This window comes from Schistocerca cancellata, chromosome 4 (genome assembly GCF_023864275.1).
Source record: "Schistocerca cancellata isolate TAMUIC-IGC-003103 chromosome 4, iqSchCanc2.1, whole genome shotgun sequence".
In the NCBI taxonomy this organism is placed as follows: domain Eukaryota; kingdom Metazoa; phylum Arthropoda; class Insecta; order Orthoptera; family Acrididae; genus Schistocerca; species Schistocerca cancellata.
The window spans coordinates 852,625,481-852,651,923 of record NC_064629.1 but is presented as its reverse complement, the minus strand read 5'-3'; the positions used below and the strand labels follow the sequence as shown (position 1 = coordinate 852,651,923).

General features: G+C 36.8%; 1 protein-coding gene across 2 annotated transcripts in view; it reads left to right on the top strand.

Moving 5' to 3' along the window:
* LOC126184970 (regulator of G-protein signaling 7) overlaps nucleotides 1–24,832 on the top strand; it is a 278,200-nt gene extending 253,368 nt beyond the window's left edge. The window contains exons 11-13 of one of the 2 annotated variants that reach the window (XM_049927666.1): nucleotides 1,994–2,180; nucleotides 3,709–3,801; nucleotides 16,298–24,832. In XM_049927666.1, the coding sequence (XP_049783623.1) occupies nucleotides 1,994–2,180; nucleotides 3,709–3,801; nucleotides 16,298–16,363 (346 nt within the window). In that variant the 3' untranslated portion in view covers nucleotides 16,364–24,832. Of the gene's footprint in view, nucleotides 1–1,993; nucleotides 2,181–2,305; nucleotides 2,742–3,708; nucleotides 3,802–16,297 lie in introns of those variants that run through there. The other variant, XM_049927667.1, reaches the window with a different exon arrangement.
* The last annotated feature ends 1,611 nt before the right edge of the window (nucleotides 24,833–26,443 follow it).

Below are 26,443 nucleotides of genomic sequence, written 5' to 3'. Positions count from 1 at the left end.
GATTGATGCGGCTAGAGTAGGATGTGCTGGGTGGGTGTATGAGACAAGTCATGCTCTTGAGTCTTCTTCGGAGATGTGACCCACATGGCAAGAAGTTGCGTTGGGTATGTGATATAAGCATGCACTCAGGTACTGCCTGGATTGGGTGGACAGCACAATACAGTATTGGAATGAGTAAGGAAAGTCGTGGGTTAATTGTTCATCATCTCTGGACATGATGGAAAATACTCTTAAGTTTTGGCAAAGGATATGGTTGAGTTTTCCCAGTCTACGATGATATTGCATGATAAGGAGTCGACTTGTATGCTGCTGGTGCTTTGGGGCGTGAGAATGTGGTGTGTGTCTGCTGGCTATATTTGGGGGTAGTGCCTGCCTATGAAGGCATTAGCAAGAATATCAGAGTAAAGGAGACCTCTCACCAAAAGGTGTGCACACATGCACGCGTGCGCGCGCCCACACACACACACACACACACACACACACACACACAAATATATGCACACATGCCCCTATGTGACGCTGGGTGGATGCATGATCCATGTGATGCACAGTTGTTGGAACCCGTGGGGAGTGGCACACACTGAAGGTGATGGGAGGATGTGAATTGGGAGAGGATGACAGGATGGAGGTAGGGGACACTGTTGGGTGGAGGGAGTGCAGACAGTGGGTTATCAGTGATTGAGGCCCGGATGATTTTGAGACTGAAGGATGTGTTGCAAGGATAATCCCGTCTGCTTGGTTGAGATAGAGAGAAGGCCCAGGTTGTGAAGTAGCCATTGAAATTCAGCATGTTAGGCTGAGCTGCATGTTGTGCTACTGGGATGGTCAACTTTATTCTTGGCAACAGTTTGACAGTGGCCATTTATCCTGCTGGACAACTGAATAGTAGTCATACTGACAGGAAAATGTGTTCAGTGTTTGCAGCAGAGTTGTTGTATGATGTGGCTGCTTTCACAGGTCGTCCGGGCTCTGACGAGGCAGGATTGGCCTGTGACAGGACTGAAGTAGAACATCATTCGGCAGGTCTTGCACCTTGGTCTGCCACTGGGATATGATCCCTGTGGCAAGGAGTTGGGAGTGGGCGTGGTGTAGGAATGGACTAGGATGGTGTGTAAGTTGAGTGGGTGACAGAACGCCACTTTAGGTGGGGTAGGAAGGATCTTGGGTAGTATGTTCCTCATTTCAGGGCATGATTATAGATAGTCAGAGACCTGACAAAGGAAGCGGTTCAGTTGTTCCAGTCCGGGCTGATACTGGGTGATGAAGGGAGCACTCCTTTGTTGCTGATTCTTGGGGGTGGTGGGAGGACTGTGTGTGTGAGTTATGACACTAACTGTTTATTATTTCAAAAGTAATTGCCATAACTGTTAATACATTTATCCCACTGTGAGACAAGGTGGTCAACACCTTGATCAAAAAATGTTTGTAGTTGCCTGTGGAATTATGATTGTACCCAGGCATGCACCTCTTCATCCAAAGCAAATTGAGGACCACGAATGTCTTTCTTCATGGCTCCTGCCTACATGTTACCTAGGGTGTTTCCACTATGCTGCAGAAGTTTTTCTGGGAGTGCCTTGCACATCGTCCATACAGTCTTGATCCCTCCCCATGCAATGTCCATATTTTTAAGGCCCTGAAGAAAAACATCCATGGCCATCTATTCGCTTTGGATGAATAGGTGCATGCCTGGATACAATCATGGTTCAGTAGGCAACAGCAAACATTTTTCCATGTGGTTAATCATTGAAATGTATTAACAGTTATGGTGCTTACTTTGAAATAGTAAGCAGTGTACTTACTTTTTTCCCATCTGTCTCATTTTCATTTGACTGCTCCTTATATATTAATCTAGATGTCTGAAAGTTTATTTTTGTTTAATATTTAGGCAATATATAGGTAATATTATAGATTCTTGCTTGTTGCATAATGATGTTCTGCAGTTTATTGACAGAGATTGCAATTAAAGCAATATTTAACTACTTTTTTTTTACAGATTTTGGGAAGCTGTACAAGAAGTAAAAGCTTTGCCTCAGAAGGATGTCCAGGACAAAGTAAATGAGATTTGGGCTGAGTATTTGGCACCTGATGCTAGCTGTCCAATAAATGTTGATTCCCGTTCCTATGAAATCACCAAAAAGAACATGGAAAGTCCCGATCGGTGGAGCTTTGATGTAGCTGCAGTGAGTACATTTTGTTATGTTACATTAAAATTAATTGCCTTACATTTCAATATTGTCAGCTTGTGGGATGTACAAGTTGTTCATTGCTCTGTACCATGTTGTTCACTGTGACTTTGTTGATACAGATGAGAGGAGGAATGTCATTTCCATATAAGAAAAAATGTAGAATTACCCTTGTCATGCAAGGAGGAGCTGTATTTTTCAAATACCTTCATGGGACACAGCACTAATGTTGGTGATATCATCTGTGTGCTGACAGAAGATTACTTTTCACCATTCTAAAACCTGGCTACCACCATTTTCTTCAAACTGGCAGCAGCATGAAATTTCTCCAGCAATTTTGAATTGCTGCAATTCGATTTAGTTAGCTATGTTTTGATTTATTGTTGAAGAAGGAAATTTTGCCAAGATCATATAAGACACTGTGCTGTAAATGATCTACTTTAACAGTCACCTAGAGCCCATTTCAAAAAAACTGCCTACATTTTAGATTGTTAAGCAGATTCTACAAAACTATTGATTTTATTTGGAATCTTGACAGTTAATCTAGATCACCCATTTTAATTTTTAATTTTGTTATGTGGAAAGGCTGCTCTTCTGTATTTTTTGCTTCCATAATACCATTGATACAACCTCTTGGCTAACACCAAATTTCAGCAGTTTCGTTAAAAGCAGATGAAGGAAACAGATGGTGATATATTGTCCAATACAGCTGAAACCGTATTTGAATTGTGATGTAAACATTAGCGTTTACAAGTTTTTCAGATATTTTATATTGTTTTGTCAGTTGCTTTGTGCTGTAAATAAACTCTCTTTGTGTTCTTACTTTTTAAAATGTAAGAACTACAACAATGTAACTACATTTAGATCAGTGTATCACACATGTCATTGTATTTGATTCTTTTTCTTTTGAGATTAAAAGTTTGTGATACCTTCATAATTGCTATGAACATTTTCTTTTGTAAAACACACACACACACACACACATATCATAATTAATGGCGTAAACACATACAGTTGAAAGTACGCAATACTAGAAGCAGATATTAGGATCAAACATGCATACCTTAAGACCTATGAGCAATTTTTCATCATCGATACTGTGAAGCAAATGTCTTCTACTGCATGCTCTTTGCTGATTATCACTTCCCAAAATATGGAAAGCAAAGAGCTTGCAGTAGAAGAGATTTGCTTCACAATATCAAAGATGAAAAATTGCTTGTAGCTCTTAAGGTATGTACTTTCGACCCTATGTTTACTGAGACGCTTTTGCTTCTAGTATCATGTACTTTCAACTGTATCCATTTACACCATTAATTATGATACACCCTGTATATATATATATATATATATATATATGTGTGTGTGTGTGTGTGTGTGTGTGTGTGTGTATTCAGAGGAAAAGGAAAAAATTGCTTAAGACTAATATAAAGCCTGTTGTATGATTTTCCTGATGCTTGTTTTCGGACTGAATATTATTCAGTAGCACTGTATTGCCAAAATAGCCAAGCATTATTTTCTTTTTCAGGCACATGTTTATCACTTGATGAAAAGTGATAGCTATTCGCGGTATTTAAGGTCTGAAATGTATAAAGAATTCTTAAATGGCTCAAAGAAAAAGGTAAGTTTTATATATTTTTACATTCATATATATTTGCTTATAAATATCCGTATATAGATTTACTCATATATAAACTACAGTTACATTTCAGGATGAAGTATTGTTGAAATATAAGAGCCTTCAATGGATCCTACACATTTACCTTTAGTTTAAAGATCACCAGTTATTCATCATGATTTGTTTGTCTCTTTATTTGACAAATTACTCAGTGTTAAGTTTGATAAAAGATTCTTCCTCTAGTATCACAGCCTGACACAAACTATGCTGGTCACTATCATGAACCATGCGATATTTTTTTTTAGGACAATAAAACCTTCTACCAGTGCAACTCCAGATACAAGTGTATGTATTTCATATGTGCCTCAAACAGACTTCAGTCCATGTGAGAATATTTTATTACGTTTACATTATAATGTACAGGATTTAGGTTACAAAATAGATGCTTTTGAATCATTTATCACAGGACTATCTCCACATGTAGTAATAATTACAGAACACCAGCAAACAGTAGACAACATTCACTATTGCAAATTAGAAGGCTACAACCTACCTATGTTCTACTGCAGAACACATAATAAAGGTGGTGGTGTTGCAATCTACTCAAGAAAATGTAAGTTCATAACCACCACAGAAAAAGTGCTGTGGGGGAACAATTTCTGTGTTGACAAAGATTTTGAAATTGCAGTTATTAAAGTCACATTTTGCACTGTTCCTTTCTGTGTCAAATCACTTGATGGAGTTTTAAGTTAATTAATGTCAGGTTGTAGAAGTGTAAATCTTGTCATACTGGGAGATCTGAACAAAAACACTTTACATGATGGTCAGGAAAGCAAATGTTTTACACATTGTATCCTGTCTTATGGGGCTAAAGATCTTCTTTGACTAGTACGCACCAGAACAGTAAACACACATAGTAGTTCAATTGATCATGTTATCACAAATTACGACCACATCATCTCAACAGACATAATAAATAGCCACCTGTCAGATCATTTAAGTCAAACACTAGTGCTAAAATATAATACCAAATTCAAACCAAGAAAAATGTATGAGCACAGGCGAATACTATCTGCAAACAACATTGCTACACTAAGACATAGTTTAAGCCAGGAATCATGGGAATAAGTTATGACTACCATTGGGGTCAACAATAAATGTAACATGTTCACAGAAATTCTGACTGAGTACTTAAATAGAGCCATGCCACTTAAATAAGTGAGTATCCAGAAAAATCAACCTTGAAAATCAAAACCTCTGCCATTAGATTTTAAAACAAAAGAAAAAATGGAAAACATGTATAGCTTGCACTGATTGACTAACTCAGAGTTACATAAAAAACTCTTCAAGCAGTACAAATGTAAGTACCACAAAGAAGTCAGGAGATTAAAATTGGAAAGAATCAACCAATAGATACAAGGTTCAATAATGTTTCCAAGACTTGCTGGTCAGTTGTAAATAAAATCAGAAACAATGAAAAAGAAACTGAAATTAATATTGTACAATTAACTGTGGATAATGAAGATATCTCTGATCCCCTTCTAGTCAGAAATATTTGTAATAATTACTTCATAGATACTGTTGAAAATGATGTCTCTATGAAACAGGATTACAGCACACATTTGAGTCCAGTAACAAACAGAACTGCAGTACACTACCAGCAGTAAGCATGTATGACATTCTGCAGCTTATTGATAGTCTCAAAAACAAAAAAATCTGCAGGATTAGATGAAAGTTCTCCACATCTATTGAAGAAATACAAACATGAACTAATGAAACCATTAGTTCATCTAATAAACTGTGTTCTCGAAGGAGGTGTGTTCCCTGACAAGTTGAAATGGGCTGTAGTTAAACCAGTACACAAAAAGGGGGAAATACAGCATGTACAGAACTACAGACCCATTGCCCTAATCTCAACTTCAGCAAACTTATAAAAAAAATAATATTTTAAAAAAGTCCTGGAACATTGCAACAATGCTGACATATTAAGTGACTTCCAGCAAGGTTTCAGAAGAGTTCGAAGTATCACATCAGCGGCAGTACAATTTGTCCATCAAGTACTTGAAAAAATAAATGAAGAATCCCAAGCAGCAGGAGTATTCCTGGACCTCTCAAGGGTTTTGATAGAGTACACCATGACATCCGCTTATCAAAAATTGCAAAGAGTGGTGTCACTGGAAAACTAATGCAATTGCTAAAAACATATTTAAAGGATAGACAGCAGTGCATGGAGGTTACATATTCTAATGGAGAAATACTGGAGAGGAGAAGGTCAAGTATAAGAAATATACATTTTGGTGTTCCTCAGGGCTCCATTTTAGTTCAAGTCCTATTCATATGCTATGTAAATGATTTCCCGAGTCCTCTTGACAATAAGCAGTTAATCACTATGTATGCAGATGATACATCTGGTGTCTGCTATACAGACAGGGAGCCCAGCCCAGTTGAAGAGATACATAACTTTATTGAAAAGGAAAGAGCTCACGTTGAAAGAGACAACCTAAAAGTAAACATAGAAAAAACTAATATTATTCATTTTAAACCAAGTGGCCCAAACAGACAAAATACTGTGATTGATGAAATTCTACCAAAAACCTGTACAGATTGGAAATTCTTGGGTTTATGCATAGATGATCGACTTTAATCAAAGTAGCAAGCTGATTATGCCTGTAAAAAAATAGCACCCAGTCTATATCTATTAAGGACATTATCACCATATCTTATTCTGAAACCCTAAGGACTGTATATTATGGATTACCCTTTTTTGTATTATGGAGTAGTATGGTGGGTGGGTGGGTTGGTGGTGGTGGCGGGAGGATGGGGGGGGGGGGGGGTTGCCAAACTAATATGAAAAGGGTTTTCATGCTGCAGAAGTGAGCCTTGAGGCTCATAGCAAAGGTAAAACTATGAACTTCTTGCAAACTCCTATTCATTAGACACAATATACTCACAGTTTATGCCATGTATATATTAGAAACTATAATGTTAGTGAAAGAAGACACTAAGATCACAAAGAGAAACATCGATATTCACAGCTATCAAACTAGGCATAGAAAAGACTTTCATATGGTTAACAGAAGATTAACTCTAATAGCGAAAAGCCCCTATGTCAAAGGAGCTGTTTTTAATAACTTGTTACCAAATGAAGTTAAGGTATTGACAGGGAATACTTTTAAAAAGCAAGTCAAACAGTGTCTTATCCAGAAATGCCCTTATAACTTGAATTTATCATGAATTGTAATGTAATAAGAAGTAATGTAAACTAAAAAATTGTAACTGTAAAAACTTTATACTTAGTTAAAAATGCAGATGCATGTAAAATTACGTGTTATGAGCAATAAATTGAAAGTTAGCGTATGGATACGGAGATTGACACAAAGTTGCTTGCTGAAAAGCAAGCAGAAACTGAGCATTATGGTTGCTTATAACTTGTGTTCAAATCAGTACCAATGAAGAAAGCTTTAATCATCTCAAAAAATGAGACAGACAATTGGTGTTTCAAAATCAAAGTTCAAGTCCAGTAAGACAAGGTGACAGCTGTATTTGGATGCCACAGTACCTTAGGCATAAATGTCAAAATATGAACTAGTGATCCTGATGCTGGGCTGCGTATTTGTTTCCTGTAGCAGGCCATGTGCTGTCTGGTGAATAAAGTCATCTAGATCGTGCAATAATTTTTATTTATTGTGTCATTTTGACTACTGCCATCATCAGATCAAAACTTAGAACTTGTACAATAACTTCAATCTCAGTATCACTGAGTTGTTATTGATGGTAAATGTTGTTTTAGAAGTTCTGAGTTTTGATCTGATGATGACACTAGCTAAAACAATGTAAGAAATGTGATCTAGACAGTTTTATTCACAAAGCATCCCCACATGGAGTGTGTGTGGTAACCTCTACTATGCAGTTACTATTGCTGCAACTCTTATTTGATTTCCATATTGATAGAGTGGTGGAATGGTGGATCCATTCCCCCCTTTAAGTGGCCCAGGATGAAAGAGGGACCAGTGACATAGCATCTTAGGAAAGCCAGAGACTGATGGACTTGTCACTCTGTCAGTGATATGACTTTGACAACATGGGGCATCAGTTCAACCTCTATAGTCTCCTCACGGTTTATTGCCTGTGCTCACCTCAGCATATTTGGCCTGTGGGTGGACAGAGGTTGTACCTATGCCTCACCAGAGAATAAGGAAAGGAGATGTGGTGGGTAGTGTCTGGGAGGTGACACTTTGGACTTGGACTGGCTCAAGGCATATCCAGCAGTGTTGATAGCCTCAGGTGAGTAGTTGGGCACCGAGAAGATAGGATCAAGGGCCTAACATCATTTAAATATCATGGCTGGAGCTGATTTCAATGCACCACAAGGTGATCTTGCATGGCTGTTACTTTAGAGTTGACACCCTCTATGACTGGTGATGACCCTTTGTGTCCACTCTTTTGTATGGCCATATTTGTGAGCCTAGACTAAAGATCCCTTATGCTAATATGGGAATCACTGTGAAGACTGGGTCGGGCTGTACTATTCAATAGATGTGACTGTGCAACATTTCAGCTGGACTATGACTGTGTGTGAGGGTGAATTTATACATAACGAGGAGTGTTATCGTCATCATCATCTTGTGCATTTGGGCCTTGAACATTGTGACCAACCACTCAGAGGAGTGGTGGTCAGATGTGTTATTCCTTTCCTGTGGTGTCGTCAATTATTGGATACAATAGCGTGGCCTGCTCCCTCTGTGTCAACGGCACCATATGTTATGTTAGAGAGAGCATCCAACACAAATACCCATCTAGCCCACTTGCATGGACCTGTGAAGTTGATATACACAGAGTCCCATGGCTATAGAGAGTAGGCCATGGGGAAAAATGTAATGTCCAACCTGACTGGAGTCCTACTTATGTTTGTCAGGCTCAGGCCATACATTTGATGTTGATGTCAATACTTGGCCAATCTACGTGACACCTAGCCAAAGCCTTCATCTTCATCATTCCACAGTGTGCCTAAAGTGATACCTCAAGGATGAGAGGCTGGGATCATCTCCCTGCACTTGGACTCTTCTGTGATCAGCAGAAGTAGCCCTGATTGACATTAAGTTAATGGCACGTCAAAAAATGGGTCATTAGTGCTGGATGTATAGCTTTGAGGAGGTCCTCCTGACATTAAGTTAATGGCACATCAAAAAATAGGTCATTGGTGCTGGATGTGTAGCTTTAAGGAGGTCCTCCAGACAATCAAAAGTTGTCAAATGTACGACTTTGCTGAGTGATGGATTTTAATCTGTGAGTCTAGCCACCTCCCAGGCAGTGACAGGGAAATTATCCATTGTGTCTTCAATCTTTTTATCATTCTGTAAACAATGAGTTTGTGGTCTGTAACCAGGTGTAGTTCTCTTATCTGTAGAAAATATAAATCTTTGGTGGTGTAAGTAACAGTCAGTTTCATCTTTTCTATTTGACTTTTATTCACTTGTGCTGCTGTTAGTATTTTAGATGCACAAACAACTGACTGTTGCATGCCATCAGGGGCTTGTGTGACAAATGCACCAATCACAAATTGGAAAGTATCTGTAACCAGGACTAAACATTTTCTAGGTGTACATGTGGTCAGGCAGGGAGCAAACATCGAACACCATTTTATCTTCATGAAATCTGTCTGACAGTGGTAAATCACTGACATTTATTGTAAATTTGTATTAGTAATTAAGTTTACCAAAGAATGACTTGAGTTCCTTCAAGTGTTAGTGCACAGGGAGATGATCAATCATTTGTATGTGGACAGATGTGAGTCAGAGACCAGGATTTCTCAATATGTGGCTGAGGTACTGAACACTCAGTCAGAAAAAAGATCACTTATTTAATTTGGAGTTAAGCTAACTGACTCATTTGTTTTAAATTGTAGAGATTTTGCTTAAACTGACTGACTCAGTTGTTTTAAACTGTAGAGGTGTTGCTTCTAGATGGACCCAATAACTATAACATTACCTAAATAGTTTGCAACTATTGATAGTATCTATGTAAGCTGTACTTAGTATTTTTGAAATATCATGGGAACATTTTCAATGCCAGGAGGTGATCATTTGTATTGATATGTCCTGAAAGGCTCATTGTTTATTATAAAACACTTTTATTTGGCATATAATTGTAATTACAGTTAAGTGTCACCTAATTCAATTGTAGAATAGAACTGCCCCCCTTGTCGCTTAGTTAGTAGTTCTTCTACATATGGAACTGAACAAACAACTATATTAGACTGACGAAAAAAATCTGGGGTGAATAGCCTGGTATGAGTGTGCATAGGCCACCTAAGGTCACTATAACAATATTAATCTGCTAATAATAAACTGCAGGAGCGTCTATAGAAAGGTCCCAGAACTGCTCTCATTAATAAACGGTCACAATGCCCACATAGTACTAGGATCAGAAAGTTGGCTGATAGCAGATGTAAACAGCAATGAAATTCTAATCTCAGATGGGAATGTATACTGCAGAGACAGGCTGGACAGTGAAGGGGGAGGCGTGTTTATAGTGATAAGAAGTGCAATAGTATCAAAGGAAATTGATGGAGATCCGAAATGTGAAATAATTTGGGTGAAGGTCACGGTTAAAGCAGGCTCAGACATGGTAATTGGATGTCTCTATAGGCCCCCTGGCTCAGCAGCTGTTGTGGCTGAGCACCTGAAGTATAATTTGGAAAATATTTCGAGTATATTTCCCCACCATGTGATAGTTCTGGGTGGAGAATTTAATTTGCCGGATATAGACTGGGAGACTCAAACATTCATAACGGGTAGCAGGGACAAAGAATCCAGTGAAATTTTTTTAAGTGCTTTATCTGAAAACTACCTTGAGCAATTAAACAGAGAACCGACTCATGGCGATAACATATTAGACCTTCTGGTGACAAACAGACCCAAACTATTTCAAACAGTTAACGCAGAACAGGGAATCAGCGATCATAAAGCAGTTACCGCATCGATGATTTCAGCCATAAATAGAAATATTAAAAAAGGTAGGAAGATTTTTCTGTTTAGCAAAAGTGACAAAAAGCAGATTTCAGAGTACCTGATGGCTTAACACAAAAGTTTTGTCTCAACTACAGATAGTGTTGAGGATCAGTGGACAAAGTTCAAAACCATCGTACAATATGTGTTAGATGAGTATGTGCCAAGCAAGATCGTAAGAGATGGAAAAGAGCCACCGTGGTACAACAACTGAGTTAGAAAACTGCTGCAGAAGCAAAGGGAACTTCACAGTAAACATAAACATAGCCAAAGCCTTGCAGACAAACAAAAATTATGCGAAGCGAAATGTAGTGTGAGGAGGGCTAGGCGAGAGGTGTTCAATGAATTCAAAAGTAAAGTTCTATATACTGACTTGGCGGAAAATCCTAAGAAATTTTGGTCTTATGTCAAAGCGGTAGGTGGATCAAAACAAAATATCCAGACACTCTATGACCAAAATGGTACTGAAACAGATGATGACAGACTGAAGGCCAAAATACTAAACGTCTTTTTCCAAAGCTGTTTCACAGAGGAAGACTGCAGTGTAGTTCCTTCTCTAGATTGTCGCACAGATGACAAAATGGTAGATATCGAAATAGACGACAGAGGGATAGAGAAACAATTAAAATCGCTCAAAAGAGGAAAGACCGCTGGACCTGATGGGATACCAGTTCGATTTTACACAGAGTACGCGAAGGAACTTGCCCCCCTTCTTGCAGCGGTGTACCGTAGGTCTCTAGAAGAGCGTAGCGTTCCAAAGGATTGGAAAAGGGCACAGGTCATCCCCTTTTTCAAGAAGGGACGTCGAACAGATTTGCAGAACTATAGACCTATATCTCTAACGTCTATCAGTTGTAGAATTTTGGAACACGTATTATGTTCGAGTATAATGACTTTTCTGGAGACTAGAAATCTACTCTGTAGGAATCAGCAGGGGGTTTCGAAAAAGACGATCGTGTGAAACCCAGCTCGTGCTATTCATCCACGAGACTCAGAGGGCCATAGACATGGGTTCCCAGGTAGATGCCGTGTTTCTTGACTTCCACAAGACATTCGATACAGTTCCCCACACTCGTTTAATGAACAAAGTAAGAGCATGTGGACTATCAGACCAATTGTGTGATTGGATTGAAGAGTTCCTAGATAACAGAACACAGCATGTCATTCTCAATGAAGAGAAGTCTTCCGAAGTAAGAGTGATTTCAGGTGTGCCGCAAGGTAGTGTCTTGGGACCATTGCTGTTCACAATATACATAAATGACCTTGTGGATGACATCAGAAGTTCACTGAGGCTTTTTGTGGATGATGCTGTGGTTTATTGAGAGGTTGTAACAATGGAAAATTGTACTGAAATGCAGGAGGATCTGCAGCAACTTGACGCATGATGCAGGGAATGGCAGTTGCATCTCAATGTAGACAAGTGTAATGTGCTGCAAATACATAGCAAGAAAGATCCCTTATCATTTAGCTACAATATAGCAGGACGGCAACTGGAAGCAGTTAATTCCATAAATTATCTGGAAGTATGCATTAGGAGTGATTTAAAATGGAATGATCATATAAAGTTGATCGTTGTTAAAACAGATGCCAGACTGAGATTCATTGGAAGAATCCTAAGGAAATACAATCCAAAAACAAAGGAAGTAGGTTACAGTATGCTTGTTCACCTACTGCTTAATACTGCTCAGCAGTGTGGGATCCGTACCAGATAGGGTTGATAGAAGATATAGAGAAGATCCAACGGAGAGCAGCGCGCTTCGTTACAGAATAATTTAGTAATTGCAAAAGCATTACGGAGATGATAGATAAACTCCAGTGGAAGACTCTGCAGGAGAGACACTCAGTAGCTCGGTATGGGCTTTTGTTGAAGTTTCGAGAACATACATTCACCGAGGAGTCAAGCAGTATATTGCTCCCTCCTACGTATATCTCGTGAAGAGACCATGAGGATAAAATCAGAGAGATTAGAGTCCACACATGGGCATACTGACAATCCTTCTTTCCAGGAGCAGTACGAGACTGGAATAGAAGGGAGAACCGATAGAGGTACTTAGGGTACCCTCTGCCTCACACCGTCAGGTGGCTTGCAGAGTATGGATGTAGATGTAGATGTAGATAGGACACAATATTTCGGCAATCGACCACTTTGCCATATTAGACTGAGCATTGATAGATGCTTTTCAGTCATCACAAATATGAATTGTGTCATTACGTTTTTTAATTATAGCCATGGACATTATCCATTGGCTAAATGTGACTGGTATCACAAAATGTGATGCCTCTAAACAATTTAGTTTCTCCTTCATATCAAAACGCACAGGCCCAACACAGATAAACAAGAAGTAGCATTAGGCTGTAATGATATGTGCATATCGAAGTGTTGTGCTCAACCCAGATTAGATGTAATTAAATCAGAGATTTCATAAATAAATTTTGCAGATCACTAAATGCAATACAATTAGATATGAAGTTCACTGATTCTTTTATTTGAAAACCAAACCTGGCAAAGGCAACTAAACCAAAAATGTTAGTTGCTACTTGTGAAGACCCTGTTTCTGGTCTACATAAATGTTGATACATAACATTGACTGTTACTAGGCCCTTTGAAGCAAAAGTAATATTACTGTGTGTTACCAAAAGACATAGTTTGTGCGCTAATATGACAGTAGGTTTCAGCTTTAAATTGGGATATGGAAGCTCCAGTATCCAGTTGAAAATCCATAGCCCTGATGTTGATGAGTAATGAGGTCATCACGTTGAGTAGAGTTTGGTTTCTACTAATACTACTGGGATGACGTTGTACAGTACAGTACTACACTGTGGCACTGGCCACGGATGGCTCTGACAGATACTGGTCTCGTACCCACATTTGTTGCAAGTAAAAAACATAGTGTTGCACTGTCAACAGTTACACCAATTGTGACTGCATTCTTGTTTTGCTACACATACAAACCATCACTATGACAACTATTACTGCTGTTACAGTTTCTTTCTGCACAATGTCACTGTTTTTCTTGAATGATAAGGAGGTGGAAATTCTAACCAAACTCCTAATTAAATTGTATCTGTGTGTGATAGTGCCGCAGAATATACAGATGATGACATCGTCCCACAATCAGTTGACTTTAGGGAATGATGTAGTCTAGGTTGCACCTTTGCCATGTCAAAGTCAACATCAGAAGCATATTTTGCTATTGATGCAAATTCAGTTGACTGAGCTATGTGAAGAACCTTCCTTAAATAAGGAACAGACTTTCTATGGCTGATAGCATGAACTTTCTGGCCAGGAGCTAGACATGCAACCATGTCTTAATTTAAAGGTTTGTTATAAGTGTGTTTCACTGTGAGCATAGAAAATTACACTTTTGACCAAGCTTCTATGGGTCAACCAACTAGGATTTGTATGACTGGTTCACTTTCTTCTGACTCTAGTTGAAATTTAGGCTAGCAGCCACTACATGAATTTGCATCTTGGAATGGCTGGACAATAAACTACTCAAGACGTTGAACAACAAGCTACTAGGTTGTGTACAAACTCCTCACCAGGCCATGAAGGCCCAAGGAATGTTTGTCAGCCAAGTGTCATCCTCTGCCTTGTGGCATCATGTGGATGCAGTATGGAGGGACATGCGGTCAGCACACCACTCTCCTGGCCATTTTGCAGACTGTGGAGTCGCTACTACTTGGTGAAGTAACGCCTAAGTTATCATCACAAGGCAAGTGAACCCTGTACCAGTCATCCTACCAAGGAAACAGCCTTGGCAGTACTGGGAATAGAACCTGGCTTCTCCACATGGCAGCCATCTTCACTGACTTCTCAGCTATGGAGCTGGACACTAGGTTGTCCAAATGGTTGTAATTTGTGAACCAGCTCACAACTGTGGCTGCCAGAAGATAGTATCTAAGCAGACTGAACATAAGTGTCATAAATGTTACTAGGCTCGCAAAATAGCAGAAACCAGTGGAGATAGGTATTCCAAATTTCCTTTCAATGTAGGTCTTGACAATGCTGGCAGAGATACCATTGGTGCTGATGTTGTTGATGGAACATTGTGCTGTTCTGCTAAGCATTTATTTTGTTTCCATAGTGTGTCAAACTGTATTTGAATTTACATGTGTTGTTTCCATTCTTGTTGTGTTGTGGCATCAGCTGCTGTTGCCACAATTCAATAACCTTTGTGTCCATGATGCACTAATAACACACAAGCACTTGGGTTGCTCATCACTACTTTTTTGTCATAATCTGACTCAAACTAGGCAGGTAACCACCATGAACCAGGTAGTGTGGATATACCAAGACTGGCACACAGTAGAGAGCAAATCTCATGATTGAGAGTAATGTGAGCTCAAACAAGTACCAGTGAACAAACCCAGAATTGTCTGAGACATCACCACACACATAGTTCCAAAATCATAGTCCAGAAAGACAAGATGGCAGCTGTATTTGGATATCAGCAAAATATGATTTGTTGCTCCAGTCACAGGGCAAGGTATTAATTTACTGTACCGTATCAACAACCATCCCTATATGACATGTTTAATATGACCTCTCTAGTTGCAGCCGCTGCAGGTGGAGAACTGTCTACTACACAGATACTATTGCCACTGCTCCCTAAGTCAGTTTCCATAAGGCTTGAGAGGCAGGAAATTAGAGTTCCTACAATAGTATGAGAAATATTGAGTGTAATGGATAATTTAGGAATAAAGTAAAGATAAACAAAAATTTAATGCCTTTATTACTCCTACATGAAGTGTAAATATTTAATTTCCTTTCTACTGTGTAAAATCACATTCTTATTAGTTACCATTTTCAAAATTCTTGACGGAGGTCTGCAATCATGGTTCAGTTACACAAAGTAAGAATTGTTTACATTGTATTAATCTATCCATCTTGACTTTAAATTATGCATTTTAGCAGACTGCCATCATCAGATACTGTCATAAAAATTGTTGTGACTGAATCTAATGACAATAGTCTACCATAACACAATTTACAGTTTATCTTGATAAACAAAATGTGTATAGGTAGTAATGTTAAACTTCTTGCAATATTTTTATTCTTCTGCATGAGAGTGAAAGCTCTCAAAAAAATTATGGATTGTGATTTTGAATAAAATTAGTTTCATTCTTAAGAAAAGAAACAAGTAGCAGCATACTTCCCTATAAACTTTGAAGACATATTTATCCTCCATGCAGCCAAGTTTACTTTCCTTCATGTACAAAAATGGCTTTCATTCATTGTGCTTGGGCAGAGGATTTCTTTGCTTTTCTTCCTCCTATGAATGAAACGGTAAAAGAAGCAAAGAAGAACTTCACTCTCACTAATTGCTTGGTGGCTTAGAGGATATAATGGTGGATGTAACTGTGCAGACATAAATGATTGCTATTTGCATACAGTTATTGTTCCTTACAATTTTGCTTATTTCTGTAAAATGTACTCTGCTGTATTTACATATTCTGTTTTATGCATAATGTGTATTTTAATGTTGCAGACATCTGTGAAAGGAATTCGCTCAATAGTTTCTTTCTCAGCTCGTAAGGAAACAACATCATCATAGTATGGTTTTATGGGAAGAAAATAATTTTCTAAAATATATACATCGTGATAGCCACAAGCTGAAATCATGAGAATGGTGGTCAAATATTGCATGAAGATGGAATTTTGTACAGATGTTAGTGAAGGAAACCATCCGTTTTGGTGTTTGGATTTCACTATGCAAATGGGGTTGTGAACCCATAAGTGATATTTTTGTAACCTGTAACATCCTTACTTATGATGCAGTGAGTACATGAATTGAGGTTGCTAAGTATAAATGAGAAATTGCTGTTAAGAACTGTTCTGTTAGAAATGTGAGTGTAAATTGATAATTTAAAATTTAGAATGTATAGAAGTTAAATATGACTGGTGCATTACAAGACTACTCTTCATGTATTATAATGGGGACTGTCACTGTCATGTACATAATTTGAGAAGCTTTTTTTGTTGGCAGGCTATAACCAAAGTTACTCTGTTATGTGGTATGAAACTGTTTTCAGCTCTTAATGCTGCAGAATATGTAACATATACTTGCAAGAAATTAGATTTATGTACGTAAGCCTTGCCATATCTTATCTTTATGCTCCCTTAAAACTTAATAAAGCATTTAAAATCAGGATTTGGGTTTACTGGCTGCACAAATGCAGTGCTAGTATTTTGCACATTTTTTTAAAGCATATATAGTTACTTTGATTCCAAGATTCTTTTGTTTTTATTGTATCTTTGATAATTTTGAATTTCATTGTTGCATATTAGTACGTCTTGATATTGAAATTAGCTTCTCATACTCCATAATTTAAGGAAGGTACAGCACAAAGTGAAACCATATCAAGGAGATTAATTTGAGTCACTGCAGTTTTTACCATGCTGTCACCTGTGAAACAAAGTATTAAAAATAACAGTAAGTGTAAACTTGGTAAATGAGATTTAGGATGCTAACATAGTTGTTATATGATCCTTATGTGAGGAGACTTAGTAGTCTGACTTAATATTTTGTAACTTAAGCACAGAATTTGTAGAGTCAAGAAGGATATGAAACATTTGATGTTTGTATCATTCACAAAGTGTTCTGCAGTCTACGTGTTTTCTGTTTCCTAGTGCCATAATTGGAGTGTCACAATATCCATCCAGTGTGCAACATGATCTGTGTCTGGAGACATTGATGTAGATGTGGTTTAAATATGCTGGCAAGAAACTCCAAAGTTATGGAGTTATCTCTGAGTATTATTACTTAAAATGTAATTCAGTGTTCAATAGCAGATTGAAATATTACTAAATATCTTCATTTATAGTAGCAAAATGACAGAAAGTATCAACATGAATTTTAGTGGATAATGTTGACATGTTCAAAATTCATTTACACTCTGTGACATGTTGGTTCGTTTACTTCTGTGCTTGAAGCAATTGTAGATGTCCACGGGTAGTATGGTAGTTGGTGTTACAGAAGAAAGCCAAACCCACAGCTGTTAGTCAGCTTTTGAAACTATTTACAAAATTATTGCACAATATTGTAACTTAATTCTGTATTTCTTGTGTAGCATTGTTATTGTGATTGTTTTTTTCCATTTATTGTTTGTTACCGATTTTCATATTAAACTTAAGTGACTAAGAATCATCTGTGATCGATTTATGTTCTATGAAAAGACTGTACAAGTGACAGAAAAAATTTGCTCATGATAAATATTAAGGATACTTATATATGGTGCATTTTTTGAGCACTTTTAAGTTTTCTTATTCCTTTTTTGTCTGTTTATGTTTTTGTTATATTTTTTGCTTTTAAGCCAGTCATTTTACGAAAGAATACAATAAATAACAGTTACCTTGATTTTGTAAAGTTCCAGTAATTCTTCAGTTTCAATTCTATGGTCACAATAAAGGAGGAGTGTCAGGTTAAGTGTATAGGACTCATCAAAAAATGTTAACAGTATGAATTAGGGGATGATATTTCAAAGAAAGTTTTTTGGAAGTGTCATAACAGGTCCAGTCTTTTAGAATGTTCCACATTTCACTTTTAACAGATTTCATAATTAAAATACACTGCTTGTTAGTACTTGTATTCATTCTTAAGGAGAACAATGAAATATGGCAATAGAAAGCATCTAATCTATGGTGGGCAGTGAAACATAGTTTTAAGTTTCATAATAAATGAAGGGATATCATATCTGTGTCATTACAGAACCTTTTCAGGCACTTGATGGCATTTGACGAAAACAGTTGCAGTGATCAGTTTGATTTTTGTGGTTTAGGGAAGATGTGCTCAAGTGAATGCTCAATACCATGTAATGGAAATTTGTTCTCCTATTTCATATATAGTACTAGAAGTTTTTGTGTTAAAATTGTTAGCTTGTTTGTTCTACTTACTCCACAACACAACTTTATGTTCTTTCATTATGTTATGTCACTGAGACACTCATTTTGTCTCACTTATTTAGTCCACAGAAGCATTGTGTGAAATATACACTGTTCTCTGACCTCCATCATTGAGAAGATGATTAACCAGTGCTTACGATGGCCATTTAAATTTGTGCTGTGAAAGAGGTCTGATGAGATGCTTGTAATGCACAAATATTACACCTAATTACACAGGGGTACAATAAGAAAGGAAAGTGAGAGAACATTTATAACAGATGGTATCTGAGTTACAGTGAGTGACTTCATGAAACACATGTAGTGTGCTCGCAGTTGAGTTTACAGTTTTAGCTGGCAGATCAGAAACAAACCTTAAATGCATGCCCTTATCAATGATAATAGTATGTTTTAGAAACACAAATATGTCATAGTGTGTGTGTATGTGAAACATTATGAGATAGCGACTTGCCTTTTGTGTTAGTTTACCATAAAAACAGTTTTGTGGTGTTCTTCTGCTATCTTATGAAAGAATTACATATCTATGGTTTTTATTTTCTTGTAGGATCATTTACATTGTGCAGGGTAATCTTGCCTTTGGTTGAATGTATCTTCCTAAAATTACAGGTTTTCTTACACGTGTTATATGTGGTGTGTTACATATTTTATTATTTCTGCCACTGATACATTCACAAAAGCTGCACAGCATTCCATTGCTAACACATTTATCATCACACATGAAAAATGTGTACATTCACTTTTCCAACAAGATATGTTATTTCACATGGTAAATTAGATTTGAAAGAGTGCTTGTGCACCTAAAACTTCTCTCAGTACGGCAGACACTTATTATTGCTACCACATTTCTGAAGTGATTTACAACTGTCTTCATTTCACTACATATTGCTGAACTTCTGCTTCCTACAAAATATCTTAAATAGAGGTCTTCTCTCCTGTTTCATTCTGTAGCTAAAAGGTTATTTAAATTTGTTCTGCTTCAGTTTCATAATCCATGATTCAAACACTAATAAAACTGCAGGCTCTTAAGTTCATATTGCTATTAAAATAATAAATAACTGTGTACTGACTGTTCTAGTGTCAACTGTGTAAGTTTGGTGATATTCAAAATGAAAACATGCTGTGGAGGAAGCTTCCGTAGACAGCTCGTGACACCTGGTAATTAACATTCATTTATTAATCCACTTTGTTGTATCCCAACTTGCACACCATCTGAGTGCATATTTGAGTGACAGACATTGTTGTCTTCCATCTCAAGATAACTTTTCAAATTCACTATGACAGTGGAATGCTATGAACTGAACTGCATGTAAACAAAGACTTCGTGATAAGGCATCACCCACCTTAGAGATGGAGTGGCACATTGACTTACAACAGTTAATGATGGCTATTGAGCCCTGCAACAGTTAATGATGGCTATTGAGCTTTCGAACATTTGAAGGGTTCGGTGGTAGAAACTGCTAACACACAAGAGCATATTTCGCATTATTGCATGTTATACATTTGGTTAAATTCAAATGTGAGGACATACATGTAATTAGACAAAGCAATTTATACAGTAGACAGTATATTCTAACCATGCATATCGAACTACTACTACCTGCATGTGGTAAATTTGAAAACACAACAGATAAGTAAGCAGATTAATCCATACTAAATAGGAGGGTTTGCACTTTCTTCAACTGGCCCTTTCATTTGTTCATTGTGACAACAGAGAGGAAATTATGCACAGACGTTTTTGTATAATCTGCATTTTTAAAATTTTCCTGTTTCTCGAGAATCAATTTCCAAAAACCTAGTAGTCATCACTTCATTTTAAGTGTCTGTCGGCCACTGGTCACTTTACTCTTATGGGCAGTTATTGCCTACACTCTCAGTCATTTACATTTGGAATCCTATAATCTAAAACAGGAATTATCATTCCTGAGGACAAATGAGATTCAAAAGTGAGTTAATCTATGGTTTCACACATGCGCAGTGAAGGTAAAATCATTCATTATGAACCATTTTGAAAAGTTGTTCTCCATCTACAAATGTGAATAAAGATTATATTCTTTCCGAATTTATTATGAAATTTTACTTTTTATTTGCATTTTCATTCAGATTTTGAAGAAAAATGGGTGTATTATAGGTCCGCAACAATTCTGCATTTGATGTCATTGTTTTTATGTATAGTATTTGCCACCTAGTTTAATATTCTCCTTATTTAGTGGCACTTTTACATCAAGGTGGTGCTTGCCCATGGCAACTGACTGAAATATTTGCAGTCATAAATACACTGAGAAATTCAGTCTTATGAGAAGCAGCCTCCATATGTGATACTGAAATGTCACAGATAACAAATTTACTGACATGTAAATTTATGGACCTACTTATACAAAAGCATGAAAGCAAGTTTTACGATACCATCATAGACAGTAATAAGAACAATTATGTCTTAATTTTAATTAGTTTTAACTTGTTTCCTTTATTATCAAAGTTGTCAAGATGTCCCTGCTGCCCCAACCCACCCTCCCCACTCTGCACCCATCTTTCTCTGCCCTATTCTTTTATATAGTGCCTTTTTTTAAACAAAATATTCTTTACTGTAAAAAAAATGTTACCTTTTTAAGTATATGTGTGTCATTTTGTTAGCCACTCACTCACTCAGGTACTACTTTGTTTCTAAACACTGGTTCAGTATTCTAGAAATAAATCTTGCAATTATTTCAAAAGGTATTTTACAAGAAATGATGACTCTCTCTCATCTTGATGTTATTTACAGAAAATGATGACTCTGTCTCATCTTGATGTTATTCACACCAAAGGTTACACAGACAATATTCTCTCACATATCTATAAATGATATGAAATCATAATAGCATTTTGTCAAACTTGCTTCCTTTATTATATGTATATATTTTAAGCTGACACACAAACGCATACTCATAAACCCACATCCATTGTACATATTTGCTTACACAAGTGTAATAAATGAAAGGGTCAACTGTTTTGACACTATCTAGAAATTTATTCCAATGTGGCCATATTGACAAGTTTTTAATTATTTATATTATAAGATCTCTCATACATTCAGTTATGTATAGTGGCCAAATGAGATAACTGCACACTGCTGCTGTTATAAATGTGGTAGATTCCTTGTACAGTTATATGCTGTACTGTTGTATACTATCAGCCTCTAAGAAATGTTCACTTCATGTACTTTTTATACTACTTGTTGTTTCTTTGGCTGAAAGAATATGTGCATATACGATACACAAACTATCACTCTATGTGACACCGTGTATCCTCATTATGTTAACACATTTTCTGGGTCACAGCTGTTGCTTTACACACTCTTCAAATTTTCTGGATATCTTAAGATTCAGGCAGAATTTTGGTTTTTGTTATATTTCTGCCAAAATGTTCAGGAATTGTTTTCAGCATTAGTTGCAGTTTAATGTAAACACTTATCATTAAGCACCAACTTTCTAAGGGATATCAGGGATACAACATATTGTTTAACTTTTGTTATTAATTTTATCCTATTACAACTTTGAAATTATATTGTTTCCCTAAAAGTAACCTTTTTACATGTATTTTCTGCCTTTGTTTAAAAGTGTATGAAAATATGGAAAATATTTCCAGTGAGCTTTGTTTTTAATTTAAAGAAAAAGCAGTCATTATTCCAGCATTGGCAGAACTGTACACACCGTTAGTGTCCATGTTGTTGTTCAGAAATGATCCCTATTTCATCTCTATAAAAACAGTAAACTGTTGTCATGTAATAGAAACAACTAAAAATTACTTGTCATTGACAGTTGTGTGTGAATGCTAAAATTTCCCATGTTGTGGTGTCCAACATAAAGTTACGCTCCTTCATGTGCAATATAACATTGTTCTTTCACAGTTTGAAATAACTTTAAAAATTGTTGTCAATGATGTTCTCACAAAGACTTTTACAATTTTGTTTTGAGTTTTACACTTATTTACATTCAATAGAGCTAATCCATGATTACTAGTGGGCCGTACTATAAGTCTCCAAATTTGCTTGGAAAAATTCTATAGCATCTTTGTTGGTAAGAAATATGTATATGTGAAGCAAAGATGAAATTATTTCCTCATCTTCCTCTGCCACTACTGAGCAAGACAGTGTAATGTTAACGCACTGGACTCACATCTGGAAGGAACAGAAGTCAGACATTCATCTGGACAGCCATGAGTTCCCTAAATTTCTTACAGAAAATATCAGAAAGGGTCCTTCAAAAAGGGAATGTCTTATTCTTTTCCTGTCATTTATGAGCTTGTACTCTGTCTCTAATGATCTCATTGTTGACTGCTCTTTAAACTCTAAACTTCCTTCATTTTTCACTCTACTGCTCCAACAAATTTGTGCTGCCCCCCCCCCCCCCCCCCTCCTTTTCCCAGTTCTCCCCAATCTCTTCACTCTCTCTCACCTCATCTGCGTTGTTTATTGTCTCATTGTTGCAAGAATGAAGAATTGCGACAAATAGTGCTGTTAAATTTATTCATCAGTTGTGTATTTTCCAATTTTAAATGTTTCTCAAATAAGAGGAACCAACTGAAATAATACAAGAAGAAAATGAGGAAAATGGGAAGTATAAATAAAGTCAGTGATTTGTTGTGCTGAAGTAGCAGCAGTTTTTGTTTTACATTTTCATAGCATTCTGATGATACATATTACCATGTCCTTCATTAGAATTTAAGTGAAGAATATCTTTTTGTAAGTCATGATGATGATAAGGATGTTACTGTTGGTGTGTCAGTTTCACCACACATTTTGCATTAATGCTTACTCATAATATTTTGTGTGAAACTGTCTGAGCTGACAAAAAGAATATTAAAGAAATGTACATGTGGAAATACTAATAACTGTGTAATAGTAAAAGTGTGTAATTTATTGTTTCTGTATGTCAGAGTTACATGAGTAATTTTTTGTTTCCAGGCGTGGAAGTAGGCAGTAGACTATTGTCATTTTGGACACTGTCATTCGCATTTCATACCATGTGAGCTTTAGTAGTTATGCTGGCATTACTGTTAGGTAGTGTAAGAAACATTCTTTCCATTACTTGCATCATGTGGTTCATGTAATATTTATTGAAAACTGCTTCTTGTTAATTTATAGAAGAAGAAATGAAATTGCAGAATACATTTTTAAAGTTTTCTTGCATTATGTGTTTGACACTAATGTATTAACAAGAACACTGATATTATTTTCATAGTGGATATAAAAAGTGTTGTGAATGAAAAAAAAGGATATTTACTGCATATAAATAAGTTTGAAGATATTTTTTAATTGAGAAGTAGATGTGTAGAGAGGCCTTTTTGTGATTTCAGAAGTTTCTATGGAAATACAATTTCTAGAATTACTGTTGAATTTGTTCTACTTAGTTTTTTAATGGACAGATTGCTAAAATTGGCATGGTCTGATATTTTAAAAGTTTCCATTAAAAAACTTAAGAGTAAACATGTTCAACTATCTAATACGGGTATTTAAAATGAAGATCAGACTTTCCAAGAGAAGCTTATGATGTTTTATGCTTAGTTACACATATTTCTAATTATGTGAATTAATAAATATGTTCTCAGATGGGGTTCATACCCTAAAATTCTGTACATGGTACTGATTTTTAATGTGACTTTTTTACTACATGTTAAGAACTTGTCCATGCAGAGCTGTAGTGGCAGTATATTGCAGTGTGTTTAATAAAAAGACATTAAAATAGTTAAAGAAAACTGTTTGTCTGTTCAAAAGTAGCATTAGTATTACACTTTTCAATTAGCACATAGTTAAGGAAGTAAAACTCACATCTGATCCTGTAATAGTTTGTGTAAATCATCCAGAAAAAAAGAGTGCCTCTATTTCTTACACATAAACATCATACTCAGAAGATGTTTTAGATGTCACTGTGTAGAATGAAAGTAACCTGTCTGATGAAGTCCACATTGGCGAACTTATAGGCCTGATGATTGTATATCAAACCACAGGTTTCACATCTGGTTTAAATAATTGAACTTAGGATGAAAACCTAATTTGTGACAAATGTTAACATTGATGTTGCTTCTGGTGGTCATCTTATGAAAGTAGTGTTAAACATGGTAAAAACACAAAGGAACAATTCTTGATCTTGTTAATATCTCTGTTATTTTCCAATATTATGGCATGTAATTTAATATACATGGTGGAAACTTGAAACAGATTGTTGATTAAGCCATGGTCATTATTACAGTATGCTTTTCAGCTGACATTGACATTCTTCCAGTATATTTCAGAATTACAAAATACGACTGACCTCATTGAGCTTTATGAAAGATGTCAACTTCTAGTTATGTCCTATGTACACTCTTTGATAGATAAACATTAACTTTCTATTGTATCTAATGAATAACAGTACAGATACATGTTAAGAGTGCCATACCAATACATACACATCCATAGCATAAAATGATAATCAGAAAAAGGAGGAGAAAAAAGTATTTACCATTCTGTAATGAATGTTTATATGTCTGGACACCATTTGATTGTGCTTTATATACACAGAATATAGCAGGATATAGCCGCAGGTGTAATGTACAGCATAACTGGATGTCATCAACAGTCCCAGCTACTCAGAATTCTGCACTTCCTGTGACAGCAGAAGCTGTGCCAAAGAACTTCTGCCTCTTATCCTTTGTTCTGCATCATATTCCAGGAGACAACATCTGACCATATCTGTTCCCTAGCGTCCAGTCTCTTCCCCTTCTTTTTTGTAATACATATACCAGACATACTGGTGATAGGGCATGTCCAGGTGGTGGACAAAAATATGAAAACACCAAAAATACAATGCATTACCATGCATAATGCAGTGTAGGAAAAATGTTGCAATTTAAAACAGCTACCAGTAATCTTGGAATGGATAAATACAGGTTCTCTGTGTACTTCAAGGGAATCTCATGCCATTATACCTCCAAAATAGTGGCAACAATGATGGAGGTGGATAGTGGTCATGCAGGCTCCTCTCCAAAGTGGACCACAAAGCCTAAATAATATTGAGAGCTGGTGACTGTGGTGACAAGGGGAAATGTGACAATCATCCTCGTGTTCACCAAACCTTTCCTGGATGATGCAAGGTCTCTCAACAGAGGCCATACCATCTCGGAACACAGCTTCAACAATGGGCAACAAAACATGGTACCATTGAATGAAACTGATCACCAAAAATGGTCACCCTAGTTATATAATGACTTGCAGCTGTCGTCCTCTTATTGTTCATGTGTGTGACATGCAGTTATATAATGACTTGCAGCTGTCGTCCTCTTATTGTTTGTCACCATCCTCTTGAATGAGCATCTGTCACAATCACTTGATGCACACTGTCATCAACGTTGTGACTTTGTGTTTCTGCTTGCCCTGTATTCAGTATAGGTCTTTGATATGAGGCTTCTTGAAACACCAAACATTTCAGCTACCTTGGTTATGGAAGCACCCACCATATGGGCACCAACAATTTGCCCACATTGAAATTCACTTAGCTCCAACATAATGCATTCACAACTACACAGAACACTGTTCTGATCACATACACATGAAGACATTGCACAAATGCATCTGTGGTCAAATACAACAGCACACCCTGCAGGCTTGGCTAACATCTGCATTGATGTTCAAGCATGCATTTCTTGCAGTGTTTTCATACTTTTGTCCAACCCCTTTGCATAACACAATCAGCTGAGAACTCACCCACCTGTCCCCTCT